General features: G+C 39.1%; 1 protein-coding gene across 3 annotated transcripts in view; it reads right to left on the bottom strand.

The window, feature by feature from the left end:
- Positions 1 to 2,301: 2,301 nt before the first annotated feature.
- The window catches only part of PHAF1 (phagosome assembly factor 1), a 37,545-nt gene continuing 23,755 nt past the window's right edge, over positions 2,302 to 16,091 (bottom strand). Inside the window, exons 10-18 of one of the 3 annotated variants that reach the window (XR_007206315.1) lie at positions 14,420 to 14,553; positions 13,723 to 13,806; positions 12,940 to 13,022; positions 12,128 to 12,171; positions 10,184 to 10,227; positions 8,772 to 8,830; positions 7,150 to 7,222; positions 6,236 to 6,701; positions 2,302 to 2,724 (exon numbers count right to left, since the gene is read on the bottom strand). Coding sequence is in view for 1 of the 3 variants with exons in the window: in XM_048316455.1 (XP_048172412.1) it covers positions 6,612 to 6,701; positions 7,150 to 7,222; positions 8,772 to 8,830; positions 10,184 to 10,227; positions 12,128 to 12,171; positions 12,940 to 13,022; positions 13,723 to 13,806; positions 14,420 to 14,553 (611 nt within the window). In the remaining 2 variants the exon portion in view is untranslated. Of the gene's footprint in view, positions 2,725 to 4,670; positions 6,702 to 7,149; positions 7,223 to 8,771; positions 8,831 to 10,183; positions 10,228 to 12,127; positions 12,172 to 12,939; positions 13,023 to 13,722; positions 13,807 to 14,419; positions 14,554 to 16,091 lie in introns of those variants that run through there. The other 2 variants (XR_007206314.1, XM_048316455.1) reach the window with 2 other exon arrangements.

Below are 16,091 nucleotides of genomic sequence, written 5' to 3'. Positions count from 1 at the left end.
CAAAGTTGTTGTTCAACATCTGTGTTGACACAGTCTGTGCCAGCACATACCCTGATAGGCAGAAACAGAACTAGAGCAAACTGTTTACTCCATTGTCTTAGTCTATAGAATAGCTCATTTCTTTTATCCAGTGAATACCAGAGTCTCTATTAATGAAAGATCCATCTGGTTTTGTCCTCCAGCCTCTGCTGCATGGCCTATTTGACTTGGGCTTTAAGTTTCCATTTGCCACTGCAGTTGAGCTGGAAGCTCACAGACCCCGTACGTGAGCATAATGCTCTGGGGAAGTGCTTAAAGCAGTGCTGCAGCCCCTGGAGTTTATTGAATTCTACTTACTGCTATAGTAGGCAAAGGCTTTGACTTCACCCAAGTGAAGATTGTTTCCTTAAAGATGAGGGTCTTTTCAGAAAATCCTAAAGCCCCAGGTGCGTATGAGAACTGGCAGGAAGATCCCTCTATCAACTTACCTGATGCATCTCAGAAAACCAAGCCCATCCTTTTCAGAATGACTTTCTGAGTAGCTTTTATTAACTGGCTAATTGAGTACACCAGTCAGGCTTGCTGTAAAGCCTTGCTTGGCAATTTTTTTCATGACTAACCCAGGACAAGAAAAGAAAACATAAAAACATCCTAAGTGGGTTCTACCAGTAGCAAACAAGGCAAGCAGTCTTTCTCAGTACAGGCATAAACTTCTGCAACTAATACAGTCCAGCAAGTTTTATTGAGTCCCAAGGATTCACACACAGTCAAGTTTTGTTCCTGCTGTATGTAAGTAGCCAGATTTGGTCACTATAATGAGCAGAGCTGGCTTAAGCTTCACATTCAGCACCTCCAAGTACATCTCTGGACACATGAACGGGTAGCAAATGCCAAGATCCGTCCTTCAGTCAAGCCACTGCAGACTTAGACATCATAGAAAGGAAAGCCAAAGAGGACTCTGAAGCAATTGAGTATTAAAATATTGTGCTTCCTGTCTGCAGTTTAATTATTCATCTTTTACAGTAAGTTCTCGGAAGCAAACCTCAACTGCAAACTCAAACAGTACAAAAGAATCAAATGGCTCAGAGAACCCTCACTAAATATCAGCACTGAGAACATTCCCTGGGGAGTGCTGAAAGACCATTGGATCAGAGAGAAAAAAAGTCTATCCCAAAGCCCAGTGTGAAAAACTGCTGATCTCCTGAGTTGTACCTCTTCCAGCTGGACTTGCAGGTCTCAGCAGCCCAGAAAATCAGCCCACCACATCTCCCTAATGGTGCTACTAACTGCAGCGACAGTTTTAAAAACCAGTAAAACTTTTAAATACAAATTTTCATTACTTTCTAGGCTAATGATCAGTAAGAAAACCACACTGAGGAATGAGAGGGGAAAGTAAAGGGGAAAGTAACACCCAAAGGAGGAGCACAACCGAGTCCCTCCAAGAGTGGCAAACAGCTCCCCCACCATTCCTGGCCAGCCCAATGCTCTCTCCAATCCATTCGGACCCAGCACACGAATCTTCTCTCTCCCCCTCCCTTTCCCAGCCCATCTGTCGACAATCCATGTGCTAAAACCCACGAAAAAATCCATAAAATAGCACAGGTTTGCAGTGGTGGCCTTGTCCCAGGGGCTGCCTGAGCTGGGTGGGAATCAAGGTGTGGTAATAACACAAATAGTGTCTACAGCCATGGAAGCAGGAAAGGGTGGAATAACCTCCATAGCCTCCCTGCTTGTGGATGCAGCAGAGCTACCCAGCAAGAGACAGGGTAAACTCAGGATTTCAGGGCTGCAGTTTTTCTGAGATGAGCAGAGGGGGAAGGGAATACAGCAAATCAGGCTGGTTTGATTATTTAGTTGATTAGACTGCACATAGCATAATCATGCAGGGTTTTTCTGTGATTGGTATTTAAACTAAATGTCCCTCTGAAGGATAATAATACCAGAATGAAACTTACGCACTCAGTGGAATATATATATATATATATATATATATATATAGTGTAGGTGTAAAGCATTGAGGCACATAAAACCAGCTGCCAGCATTGCAATATGCAGTACTTCAAAATAACTAAAGGAGTAAAATTTAAAGGGGAATTCATTACCGTATAAAAGAGAAAAGATTACATTAAACCATTATAGCTAGTCCAGAATAAAAGTCACTGTAATAATGGTATCTTACACGACAGTGAGTGACCTACTCTGCAAGCTCCAGCTTACCTTTCCTGCTGTTTCAAGTACTCGTTTTTTTGAGATCATGAGGAGAAATTATTTTACCTGCTGGAAAAATAAACATCCCCACAAACACCACAAGAGCTTGGGATGTAAGCTTTGGCAGATAAACATTTTAAGTGACTTTATTAGTTACAGCAAAAATTCACATAGACAAAAAACATGGTATTTAGGTTGCACCTGAGCCCTCCAAGCAACACATACACTCCCCACACTTTTCCCTGTGAACTGGTTTATATCCTGGCCTGTAACAAAGCCCTCTGCTTCACTGAGCCTATTTTAATGCTGAAGAGTTACATATCTCCATTAAGCTCCATCTTTCATTTCCCCCCATTTTGCTTCAGCCTTACCTTCTCTCTGAAACATCCTGGTCCACAGCTTACATGAAACAAACCACCCAGAATTAACTCCTCAGACACACACAGCGAGGTATTTCTTTGGCTACAGGGGCTGGGTCAGATTATGCCTGACAGTGTCAGGCAGAGAAGAGGGGGCTTTGCATTGGGGTCATCAAGGCTTAAAAAAAAAAAGGTTATTGGGCAAAAGTTGACATAGAACAATTGTAACTAGCATGGAATAATGTTTCCTGCATCACGACACCAAAAATTCTTCTGAACACAACCAGCTCATGTGAAATTGTCCCAAATAAGAGAACTTGGTCCTTGCCCAAATACTCTGGAGAAAGCAAGCAGAGAGGACTTTGACATAACATTTTTTTCAAAGTAAGAGCCACACTGACTCACACATGCAGATTTACTCTCAACACACATTTTGGGCACCAAACACAAAACCTAACAGAAGTTCTGGCTTAGCAGAGTAGTTCAGTGACTAACAGGTTCTAACAGCAGGTAGAAAGTCAGTGTGAAGGGGGCAACACCCTTGATTTCCCTCTGGAAAACAGCAGCTGGCCCTTAACCTCCAGCCAGCCCCAAAGCAACAATGAATCACCATCTTCTTGTAGCGCTGAAAGATTTTGTTTTAAACAGGTTGGATGTGAGCACTGGAATATGAATGATCATGATCACATGAATCAGTTCTCACACACCATGTGATTACTATTTCAGAAAAAAAACCTGTTTAGAATTAGAAATATGACAGTTCCTGGCAACAGAAGATTGCTTTTTCTTGACAGGAACTGCATTTTGGGGAACAGAGGGTTCTAGTATTACACAGCAGCACTGATCTACACAGCACTACCTGGAGCCCTCATAGGAGCCCAGGGACTGCTTGAAGGCCTGAAGAATACAGGAAGAAATGTCAGCTTCACCTCTATAAAGAAGGGAACAACCATAGTTTTATTAAGTGTAAACAAATGAAATACTGTGGACAATACTGCAACATTCAAGTTAAGCAGACACACACACAAACTCCTCTCTTCTTTACAAAGGAAAAAGGAACACATCAGAAGGGGATCATATGCACTACATGTTTTATTAAAAATGCAATTGTATTTCACTTTATATCAAAGTTTTATCACATGAAACCAAAATGATGGACCAACACACATGTTGCCAACATGCAGGATCTGTATCAAACCACACAGAACTATTACAAGGAACAGGGGCACCTGGCAAGATGGGAGCTGATGCAGCCCAAATCCCTCATTTCCTTTTGGAGGGGGAGGCATGCTACAGGGTTCATGCTACAGCAGCAGGCCTGACCTCACTCTTCTGAAGAAATTCAACTCAATACGCTCAAGAGCGGGATACTGGTGGCATCTACATAGCCACTATTCAAATCATCTTACCAAGGATTTATCTCCTCTTGCAGCTTATTTGGAGCTTTTATTAGAAAAGGATGAACTAAAATTAATTGAAGTTAGCATCAGGATTGGTTCAGAGACCATAAAATTCTGCAAGAGCACCCTGAGCCAAGCAGCAAGCAAGGTCAGTTTGCATTCCAGCCCTGAGGGATGCTGCAGGAGGAGGGCCAAGTGCCCTGCCTGCCTCACACAGCCAGTGCAGGAGAAACGCGAACGGAACCGAGGCCCATTCCTTATGCCCTGCATTAACCTTTGAGCTCCTTCAGGGCAGGGAAACTTCCAAAACTTTTCTGTGGAGTCCCTTGGGGCACACAAATGCACTACAAGAGTTGACATTTGCTGCTTTCACTGCAGGCATTTCCTCCCTTTTGCTGTGCAATATTCCCCTCTTTGAAGCTCGATCGATTTCCACGATCCCCAAGGGCCGACAGCAGCGTAACAATCCCCTCTTTCTGAACCCAGTGGAGAACCCACAGCGCATCGACCACAGCTCAGAGACTTTGCTTCTCCACTGCAGCACAAAACCTTACCAAACGCTCTAACCTATCTACCAAGTTATGTTAGCCACTGTTTCTTTGGAGAACATACTGAACTGGCTATAAAGTCCCTATACACTAGTCAGGTACTGCAAGTATGCCTGAAAACCAGGAAAATAAAAAGAACTAATTGATAAGAAAAAAAAAGGCAAGAATATCCGTGATTTTATTACAAAAACACCCAGTAACTGTATTTAACACAAAAACAGTAACTGAGAGTCTCTTTTTATTTTTCTTTCAGTGTACATGCTCATTATTATTCCATTTAATTTACAGAAGGGCTATGTAAAATGAAATTAAAATTAGAGAGGAAATAAAAAGGAAGATTGAGGCATAGAATTTTCTTAGCAAGCAACGATCACAGGAGACAGCACAGATTGAACAGGGATTCAACAGGAGTGACACCTAGGGATAAAGGTAAACAGTAACTTTTTCCTTATCCATTAGATTCTCCATGGGGCTTTTTCGTTTGTTTTAGCAAAACAGTTTAGAGTATCACAGTATACAGGAAGACTAAATGGCAAAGAACGTCTCACACACACACACATTTATCCCTGCTACTGGTCCAGGATCCAAAACTTCAGTTAACATTCTATTTCCTATCTCTCATTCATTGATAAACTATACAGGATTACACTGTACATGGAGTTAAAATTACAAAAATGTCATATTTACAAAAATCTGTACACACATAGTAAAACTCACAAAATTGTCATCTATGTATCACAAGTTGCGACACCAAAATATTAAAAATGGGATAAAATTATACATTTCTCTTGTCCATTTTTAAAAAGGGTTCATTATTTCAAAGACAGACCACCTATTTCTCCCAAATAAGACTGGTAAGAGAACTAGAAACCTAAAGTATCCTCCTGGGATAAAATGTCGCGAGCAGCATCTCCCAACTAGAAAGAAGCCTATATCCTGTCTGCTGGGGTGGGGTGTGCAGTTAGCGTATATGTACAGAAACGGTGAAACTACAACAAGGATGTCTTTGGCTAAACCTTTGGCATAAATTAAAATCATACATCAAAAGTTACAGAAAAGGTTATCTTGGTGATGGCGGAATTCCAGAATTTCTTTCTGAGATACCATTATATACAGCTTTTCTTTCTCTGAGGAAATAGAGTAGGAATCCAGGATTTTGGAATAGAGGCAAATGAGGCAACATTATCTCTTCGTTAAATTTTTCACTAGTATGAAAAATTGTATCAAATCTTTTCACTAAAACATAATTCAATCATAGAAATAACCCCTTCCAGAATTTTTCTTTTCTTTTAAAATTGCATATGAAAAAAATTAGTAAACCAGCCATGACAGAAAAAAAATTGTATCAGCATATCAAGTACATATTAGTGCAGGAAGGTGGACAAATCTGATCCACTGTATAAATAAGCTTTATGCGCAGTGTACATTAAATAACCACCACACCCCACTCACACCCAGTACACAGATGCTCCTCAGTGAAGATAAACGTTTATCAAGTAATTAAAGTGTATGTAGTGCAAATGTTACAACCAAGTATTATGCACATGCTACTTGCTTGGTTTAAAGTTACAAGATGTGGTGCCTGAAATCATGGACATATATACATCCTTGTCACACTTGGTACAATGTCCTAAGCCACAGAAATACCGAGGTGTTTATATCTATATATATATACACACACGTTTTCTTAAAATGTGACCACCACATCAATACAGTAACACAAACAGACTAAAATCAATACCTGCTTCCAGATGCTCCAAGGCTCAGAAAGTTTGTGCTTCTAATTCTTGCAGTCATTACGTGCCCCTCTTCCATTTCCCCCTTCTGCCAGCTGAGAAGGAGGGACAGTCTCTTCAGGTCTGTGCTGCATAGGATGAGGGCAACGGAGAGGAATAAACGACGGCACAGGCACCTAAGCTGCTTTCCTCCATCAACAGTTCCATGCCCCATGATGAAGGGTTGAGAGAATTTCCTCTCCACACCGCTCTTGGGTGGAAAGGCTTATTGAAAAAAAAAACCAAAATCATAACGTGCTTTCCATATTATAAGTGGCAGCAAATCAAGGCACGCTGTACTAATTCTGTAGCATTGAGATTAGCTGACTTTGCAGGGGATGCTCACTGGGGAAGGTCCGACGTTCTCAACTGGCTGCTGGGCCGTGTGGGGCCATACAGAGTAACAGAAGCTATGTGATTATTCTGCATCACCTGCAAAAGCACAGCAGGGAAACAGGAAATTAAAAGAAGTGGTACACTAAACAGAAACTCAGAAGTATTAAAAAGGTGAATACAGAAGTGATCTGCCTGAAGAAAGAAATCCCAACAACAAACAACAGCAACAAGCTCTTGGCTAGTTCCTAAAAATGGTCTCTTAGACTTCCATGACACAACACCAGCATGCTCCAACCAGCCACGTGCACGTATCTCCTGCTAGCATGAGTTCCAGGTGACAAACTTGAAGATTCAGCTTTAACATGCAAATGTACAGCCTCAGAGAAAAGGTTGCACAGTTGCCTCTTTCTGCCAACAGGCACTAAAATTATACCACTGCCAAGCACTGGCTTTTATTGCAATAGGAAGTAAGAAGCCACTCATAGTAATAGCAAACTCCTCATCTTCCCATGCTCAGACAAAAATAAAAGGTTTTTTTCCTAACCTCGAAGATCATTCGCTGCAGTCCAAAGCAAAAGGTTGACCCAAATGGGTTAGTGTTGTTTGGAGATGATGACCTGAACAGAAAAGAGGGGGAAAAAATTTTAAAATGGACAGGTGAGGATCAGGAACTTCTCAGGAAGGAATAAGTACTCAGTAACATAAGGTAAATTACAGCATCTTTATCATGGCTTTCATCAAAAGGAAGTACATCTACATTATGCAACACCATTGCTAGACTCTAAATGAGCCAGAGGAAACTCTGCTTGACGCCACAGAGCCATTAATAAAACTTGGGGATAAAGTAATCAAAAAGCCAGTAGTGACCTCTACAGGGAAACTCTCCTGCACTTAACTTGAACAGGAAGAACTCTAAAAACCCCAGATACACAGGAAGAGAGAAGCACCATGTTACTTATTACACATTATTTTTGGGAAAGATCCTTCCCTTTGTGTCTCAACCTCTACCTGATGTATTTACTATATATAGTCTATTATTTATATTTACTATGTACTGTCTATTAATCAACTGGATTTAGCATGTTAAGACGATTAACCTATAAGATGCCAAAATAGAATAATCCAAGTTTTATTAAACAGTGTTTTTCAAGATCTATGTATCACTTGTCTTCCAGTTATATCTGATATTTTTGGATTGTACATTGGCAACTTCTGTTGACTGCAATGAATTTTAGATTACAGCCAAAAAAATCCCCTAGTGAATATTTACCTTTTGTCCTTTCTTGTAAACTGGTCAATTTTTCATATTGCATGTCTGAGCCATTTGAGATGTGCTCAGTAAAGTGCTCTCTAGTTGAACTACTCTACAACACAGATGGAAAAAATAGAAGGGCTCTACGACATCACTATTCACCTTAGCTTTACTTCATTCACATGGCTTCTGCTCTAATCATCTCACTGGCATAACACAGGAGTAAAGGGGAACAAAGGGCACAATGATTAAGGAGGGAAAAAAGAAAAAAAAAAAATCAAAGTCAAAATCATGTGAAAGTCTGATAAAAATACATTAAATTTATCTGAAATTGCTGTAGTATGCACAGTACCCATCACTTACTCTTGTCCTGAGACAAAAATCATGGTTTCACATCATAAAATGATAACTCTGCAAACAGGTAATGCCCATTTAACCCAACATCCACCTCAATGCCTGCAGAAACACAGCAAATTTAAGGGCTATTCTATCTTCAGTCAGCCTAAAAGAACTATAGAACCATTTATGTTCATAAAAGACAAGCTCCTTCAGACAGACTGCTGTTACATATATTATCATATACATATATACTGTGTTGTATAATGGCATGTTATTGAAATGCATATAAAAAGTATAAAACCTCTAAACTATTTATTACTCATCAAGAAAGACTTTTTTAAGGCACTGTTCATTCTTCTCTGAGATCTTCTCTGGATTTTGCAGTTCAAGGAATTTTGGAAATGCTTTCACTCAGCTGCTCTCAGAGCTGCTATGCTATCTCATCTTGTTAGTGGCCAAAAAACCCTGAAACTTTAAGCAGCAAAGCATTACAAAAGTAACTAGTGCCATGAAGACTCTTCCTCATCCTGTTTTCAGCCCAATCCTTGCCAAGCAAAATAGAGAGAGATTTTTACCTGTGAAGTACCACTGGCTTCTCTACAGGATGCCCCAGTAGATCCTGAATACTGTCCCACTGTAAATACATCAACGAATTTGTGTTAAAATGAGGCATAAGAAAACTCTTTATCTAGGAAGAGTGTCAAGTACATTTGTTTGTGACAAACCTAATTGTCAAATAAACTTATGGTTCTGTTTACAAAAGTATTTTGTGACTGGAGCCATACTCAGTAATGGAACTATCCATTGCTAGGGCTAGTAAATTCTCTTAAGATATATTCTCACTTTTGTCTAAAAATAGTTTGGAAATAGAATTATTAATATAAAAATGTCTATGGGTCTTATGGATAAAACATAGCTGGAAAAGTCTTGTAGCATTTTAGGGGCACCTCAGAGACCAAAGCAGCTTTGGGAAACTTCAACAAAATATCCTCTTACATACCTTTAGAGAGAGGAATAATATCCCCATTGCTACCTCTCCCAAAAGTCTTTCCTTGATTTAAGCAACAAGATTGGAGAACAGGAAGGCTGCACTATCTAATGATTGGGAAGTGTCCAACAGTTTTCCTCACTAACCAGACTCCAAGAAGCTGCAGCTTCTTCACACACAAGACTGAAATAAGTCAAAGCACTGAAGGGAATAAATAATTCAAATCAAAAAGCATAGAATGGCAGCTTCCAGATTGCTGACTCCAATTTTTCTTCCCAGTATGGTAATCAAAATTCACCAAGGAAAGCCTTCATTTGGCACCCTAGGAGCCAAGAGAGCAGCACTGAGCTTGGCTGAATGTTGACTGCAGAGGCACTGATGAACACAGTTTTTGAGAAGTTTTTCAACTTAATGCAGCTGTGAAATATGCAGCAGCAACTTCCCAGTTGGGAAGTTTATTTAGGTGGCACAGCTGTAGAGTCTTCTGCTGTCATCAGGAGGTGTCACACTGGCAGTGACATTTTTGAAAGGCTGCTGCCTAAGGAACATCCCATTACTGGCACCCCTCAGAAGAAAGTGGAAGGGCACTGGGCTCTCTTGTTGAATAGTACATGTCTTCAAGAGCTGTGTTTAGTACAATAGCTCTGTAAGAATTTTGTTTAGGAACATGCCTCCAGCTAACATTTAGCCACCACTGCTGCTGTTTCCCCTTATCACTTATTTCACTATTTCTACCTGCAGCTGTGTTGAAATGCAAGCCATGTCACAATGCAGTAATTCAGTTTACTTTAAGTGTGCTATTACAATTGAATTCAATCTTTTAACACACCAAAATATTTAAACCATGAGATATATACAAACTTGTGGCCTTCTACTATTCCACTTTAAAACACCATGATACCACTGCTGTAATTTCTTTAAAGTATATTGTAAAGTTGGCATGAATCATTTAGGTGGTTAAAGAAAATTAGGAAAACACTCAGTTCTACACAGGCTTACCTTGCTGTATGTTGTACATGTTTCTGTCTGTGAATCAGCGCTATCTATGAAACAAAAACAGAAAAGCTTTTATAGCTTAAGCTTGAACAGTCCCCTACATAGTACTTTATTTTGGAATGTTAATTCAGATAGCAGGAGACACGGGAGCATTAGATCAGTTCATATACAAATTTACCAACATTCACTAGCAATCAAAACTGTCAGTAACACTGACTAAATGCCAGTTAAGGTGATAAAGCAAACCTCCCTATTTACAGCAAGTCCCAGCTTTAAGATTATAATGCTTAAGCTTTAATCTTAGATGGCACAACACCACTGTAAAAGAAACTCCACCTCTTTGCACTTGAGGAGGTAACATGATGTGCCACTCATTAAGTCCAAAACACCCCACTGCACTTGGAAAGAAAGCTGGCTAAAACTGACATCTGGAGACTCAGGAGCTGGCAGGTCTGAAATCAGTAAAACACTGCTCTTCCAAAACAAAGACGGCAGAGGGCTTGGGAATTGCAGCCTACCTATTAAATAACAAAAAGACAGCATTGCATTTACAATTACAGCCTTAAACAGAAGCTGTTTGCTGGTGGTTTCAAGTACCTTTATACATAAGTTACATACATATATTTGGGTACTCCTAAATACTGAAAGCACGTTCCCAAAGCAGTGGGAATGGACCTAGACACTGAACATGTCCAACACAGGTTTCAGTCAAGATAAAGACCACTTGCTTCTCTGTGTTTTCTCCTCTCTAAACATGCTCTCTTTGTACTGTGAGTTCAGTGTCTGCAACTTGAACTCTGGTTCTTAATTTATAATCTGAATTTGAACTACAAAAGAGAACTAATAAAACTGCATCAGGCACTGCCACCAGAGGGAAGAAGACAGGCTCTTCAAAACTGTTACAACATCTGTTCACAACTTTTTACATGTCCTGGACATAAGCTAGAGGCCAGAAAAGCTGGTTAAAAATGCCAAATAAACAAAAAAACAGACACATTAAGAATAAATTCATAATGCTACTTGAAGTAAACAAAATTAATCACAAATTAATGCTTTGAAGTAAAATAACCTAAGGGAAATAATCTTTCAAGTGAGAAATTTCATGCTCATTCTCTTGGCTGAAGTACAAATCAACTTTCATATAAGCCTGTATACACAAACATTATTTTTCCAGGTTTTTAATCCTCCATATGCTCAAACTGCTGCGACAGCCACAGGAGGATTGCACTTCACACAGCAAAGTGCTTGCAGTGAATACCAATCAGAATGAGGAAAACATCTCTGGTCAAAACCTAGCCAGCATCTGGCATTCCCAGTATAATCCAAATACCTTCCCAGAACACATGTATTCTTACTTTGAAGAAGTCTACTTCAATCACGGTGATCTTCAGACAGGGCTCCCCTACTTTGCTGAGATTAGTTACGTGCACAGAGCTGGGAACATCTTAGTACCTTGCCAAATCAGCACTACTAATTATAGATGTATTTTTTCAAGTAGAGATTTTCAGATGAACACAAACATACTTTTTCTGTAGCACATAGAGCCAATATATTCTGGATGTTTCTTTTCATTCCCAGATAAACCAGATTATATTAAATATCAGTGGACTGGACAGATGAGCTCAGACCAACACTATTTTACAAATTTTGAGCCTCCAGGTACAAGGTAACTGATTTTAGCAGAGCATTACGGGATGTTGTAGCCAAATATTTGTGTGATCCAAATAAGTAAAGAGTTAGTGTAAGTACAATCCGAGAACTGCTACCTTGCCCTGAAGTGTCCTTTCCACTTAAATAGAAACCTAACCCCAAAATTTCTTCTCTGTCTCAGTGACTGTCACTGTTAGCATCCTCTGATAATGAAGGACCATTATAGATGAGAATTGATCCCAGCTCCCCTTGGAGCATTCTGTGCCCCCTGAAGAAGGACAGCAGTGAAATGCTCACCTCTCTTAATGACGAGTGGAATCTTGAATTCACAGCGATGGTAACTAGAAAGTGCAAATCGTAAAGCTATTAGAAAACAGAGAAGCCAAGATAAACTGCACAGCCACAGACTTACAGCTCTTAATAATCCCTTTAATGAAAGTCACATGAATAATAAAATGAAAGTGAGAAATCTATGATAGCAGATTAAGTTCTCGCTTAGATTTCTACACCAAAAAAGGCAGCAGCCTGGGAATGTTCTAATATGATTTCCTAGAGGACGCAAGAAGTCCTTCAGCACAAATTACTCTCTTGTTACACAGAGTGTGTGGAGAAATAATTAGCTATTAAACAGCACTATAGATTTCTCTATCACTAACTGCTTTAATCAGACATCCAATCACTAACTCATACTCCTCCTCTAAAAACTTTACATTTAGAAAGTATTGAAAAAATGTTCAGAAGCATGAGATTTTTTAATCACCAACTGAAATCATGTTAGGAAAAAACCAGCAACATAGCTACCAGTAAAAGGACACTCTTGCTAATACAAAGTCTGCCTCTATCAAGAATTTGCACAACATACCTGGACCAAGAACTACCTTACCTCATTCACTGCTTTAAGACATACTTGCCAATATATATAAAGGCATTTAAAAGTAAAAAGAAAATACTACTAAAACAATGTTACTAATGACATCTGAAACCTCCACAGGTTACTAGATACACCAAAGAGACTTATGAAAAAATACTGGAATTCTCTAAAGGGAACATAAGATTTCCTTTTCAGTTGTTTCAGTGTACTCTTTAATAGATGAGTTCTGTACACTCACATGTTAAAGTTGTAATGACCAGGATAATTTGTATGCAGGACAAATTTCTTCACCTTGTGAGTGTTTGCATCAAAGAGAATATCCTGTTGAAGACAAAAAAGACAGATGAAGCAATATGGATAGAGGAAGGTGGCCTTTCCCAAACTAACCTGAGATTACTTAAAATAGCACCTGTATAGAGTGACATGTATTTATCTCACTGAAACTGAATTAAATTATGAAAAGTAGTATTTGAAAATAAGACTATTTGTAAATTCAAATAACACACATTTCCTCCAGCACACAATCACAACTGCAGCTTCATTTGCTAATGTTGGCAAGTTTTCCAAGGAGATCTTGTTTTTCTGCATATTATTTACAGAACGTAGACTAAAGCAAAACAGCTGCAAGGAGGAACATGAAGATTTAACAACACCCCACAGCTCAGCAAACTTTCACAACTGCTGCTATGGCACACCTGTCTCAGTTCTGTGGGACAGGGGAATGGACCTCAGGAACAAGAACTCGTTACCTATGTATCAGGCACAACAGAAAAACGAGAAAACCTAAGAGACTGCAGAAGTGCAAAGAGCCCTCCATCCACTGGTGGAGATAAAACACTGCTGATTGAATTTGTAAGTGTTAAAGGAAAGTCAGTGTAGCTTTTCATATCCAGAGATATGAAATGCAGAAATCAAGAGTTTTGAAGTCTCTCATTTCCCACAGCCTTTAGCCTTCTGAAAGAATTGCTGTGTAACTAAATCAGAAGTTTATATGAATTGTTTAGGGAAGCTTTCCACTCACCACTCCAAGTGTGAAATAATTGAAGAAGTAGTCATTGCACTTTGATGGGACCTGCTTATGGGGTGAGGGTGAATGGATTTTCATCTGCAAGAAACACACTTTTCAGATGCATTCAATAATGCTCAAAGATGAATGCTTTAATAACATCTCTACATCCAAACAAATTGCTATAATCTCATTTGAAGCCTCTGCTCAACTATGCAAGAACTGTGCTTCATGACAGGACCATCACCTGCTTGCAGCAGCACAGTGGCACATCAGCTTTTTCAGTTATTGTAATTAAAAGGTTTACTTACATTGTGCTGTGGAAAACCATTAGGAAAATGTCAAAGTATATACTGAGGTTATTTTATATAAACTAGAATTTAAAAAAAAATAGGCAGCACACACTTGCTAAGGCACATTTGGATACAGAAGTGTTCCCATTTGTAACAATTCTTAAACCAGTTAACATGATGCAATTTGATTTTTTTAAAAATAAATTTTAAACATATTTGCTTCAATTTAGATTTTAAAAAAGCTTCTTAAAACCTATTCTATAATGGTTCAGCATGGTCTGTTATTACCAAGCAATATGTCAAGCACTTGTAATTTGTGCTACTTGGCAGTTCAACTCCACTGACCTTGCCGAACACAAGCACTACGATGAGACTGAGGCACCACTGAACAAAGCCTGTGCCTGAAAGAATTCCCTCACCTTGTCTTCAGACTTGTAGAAGACTTTGTGTGGAGAGCCCAAGGTGCTGAGCACATCCTGGCAGGAATCACCGAAGTACACACAGCGCTCAAATACCCGCATCTTGGCATCAGCTAAAACACCTGGGCCACAGCCTGAGGAATGGAAAACAACTCTACAAGCATCCTTCCTGATCACAGAATACATCAGTAAATCAACACCAAAAGGTTAGCATTCCTCTATTTATCACAAACCAAACAGCTGCATTCCTCAGACAACAGTGCCAAACTAAATTTAACCATTTACTTTGCAACAGTGTAAATATTTGTTATCAGAGTGGGGCATGTGCTGACTGTTGCATGGTTCCCCACTTTAACCTCCAACTTCAGCCACACTACCTTCACTTCCTTGCCACTCACATGAACATGACTTGGTTCCCAGCCTATCTCAATTTGATCAGCTGGCTATTAGCAGTAAATGCCAGGAATTATTTCTATCCCTTGAATATTCTACTTTAGCAGCTAGAGATTTATCTCCAGCTAAAAACGTCAAGAGCATAAAGCAAAATCCCTCGTCCATATTAACTGTATCACAAAACAGACATTTACTCAAGATTCCCACAACTGACTAAATCAATAGCAACTATGTCCCTGTGCAAACAAGGTTAAAAACAGATCTTATTGAATAGCCATTACACAGATGAATTGCTGACATATGTTACCAGATGTTAGGAAATAGAAAGATGTTGCAGTTCGTGAGCCCATTTGCTTACAAGAATGCAGCATCTTACATTTACGAGAATGCAAGTACACATATGCAGCAGTTACTGCAGAACACAGGATGTGCCCTAATTACACATTTAGCTTTCCTCATTATGCATTATTTATGTAGCTAGTTACCCACTAAAATAAATCAGAAAAATCCAATTAGTAATCCTTGATTTCTTAAGCAACAGTAAGTTAATACATGGGCAGAGAAACTTGTGACAGAACAGGTATGTAATACATTCTACAAGAGTTTCTACAAACTTTGCAAGATAAGAACAGCACATATCCAGACTGCCTCTCTGCAAGTTTGTCTGAACATCAGTGATATTTTAGTAATTATTTTACTCATTGACAACATTTCCTTTAAGCTGCATGCATATACATTTTTAACAAAACTTGACACTATCTTAAAAGTGTCCAATTTCTCAAAATCATTTACATAATTATAATGCTATAGCTAACTCCTTCCCCAGTACAAGGGGATATATGTGCTCTGCACTAGACAGCTCTACCTTATCTTCCTCTGCAATGAGAAAAGCAAAGTAGCTTGAAAATATCTGCTCCAGTTTTATTCATAATTTTTTATTCTTCATCTATAATTTTCTCTTTTTCAACTTTTGCATATTGTGAATGTATTCCAAGTGTTTCATCAATATACATAGAGCTAGCAATCAGAACAGGTCAAAAGCTGAGCCTTCTAATGAAAATTGTTAAAAACATCTCAATACTTTTTCTTAAAAACATTGTCAAGTCTCAAGTTATGGTGACTGGACAAGACTCCTGCGCAGTTGTTATGTCTTTCCCCATCTCTGAAAGCACATACAAGGAGAAAGACTCATCAGCCTCTCTTCACTTCCACCACTGTCTCCTACAGTAAATGAAAACAGAACTGAATTGGAAGTGTAGTTTAAGGCCGCAGCATTAAT

This window comes from Corvus hawaiiensis, chromosome 12 (assembly GCF_020740725.1).
Source record: "Corvus hawaiiensis isolate bCorHaw1 chromosome 12, bCorHaw1.pri.cur, whole genome shotgun sequence".
Taxonomy (NCBI): domain Eukaryota; kingdom Metazoa; phylum Chordata; class Aves; order Passeriformes; family Corvidae; genus Corvus; species Corvus hawaiiensis.
Note: the sequence above shows the minus strand (reverse complement) of the source record. Positions and strands in the feature narration are given on the sequence as shown.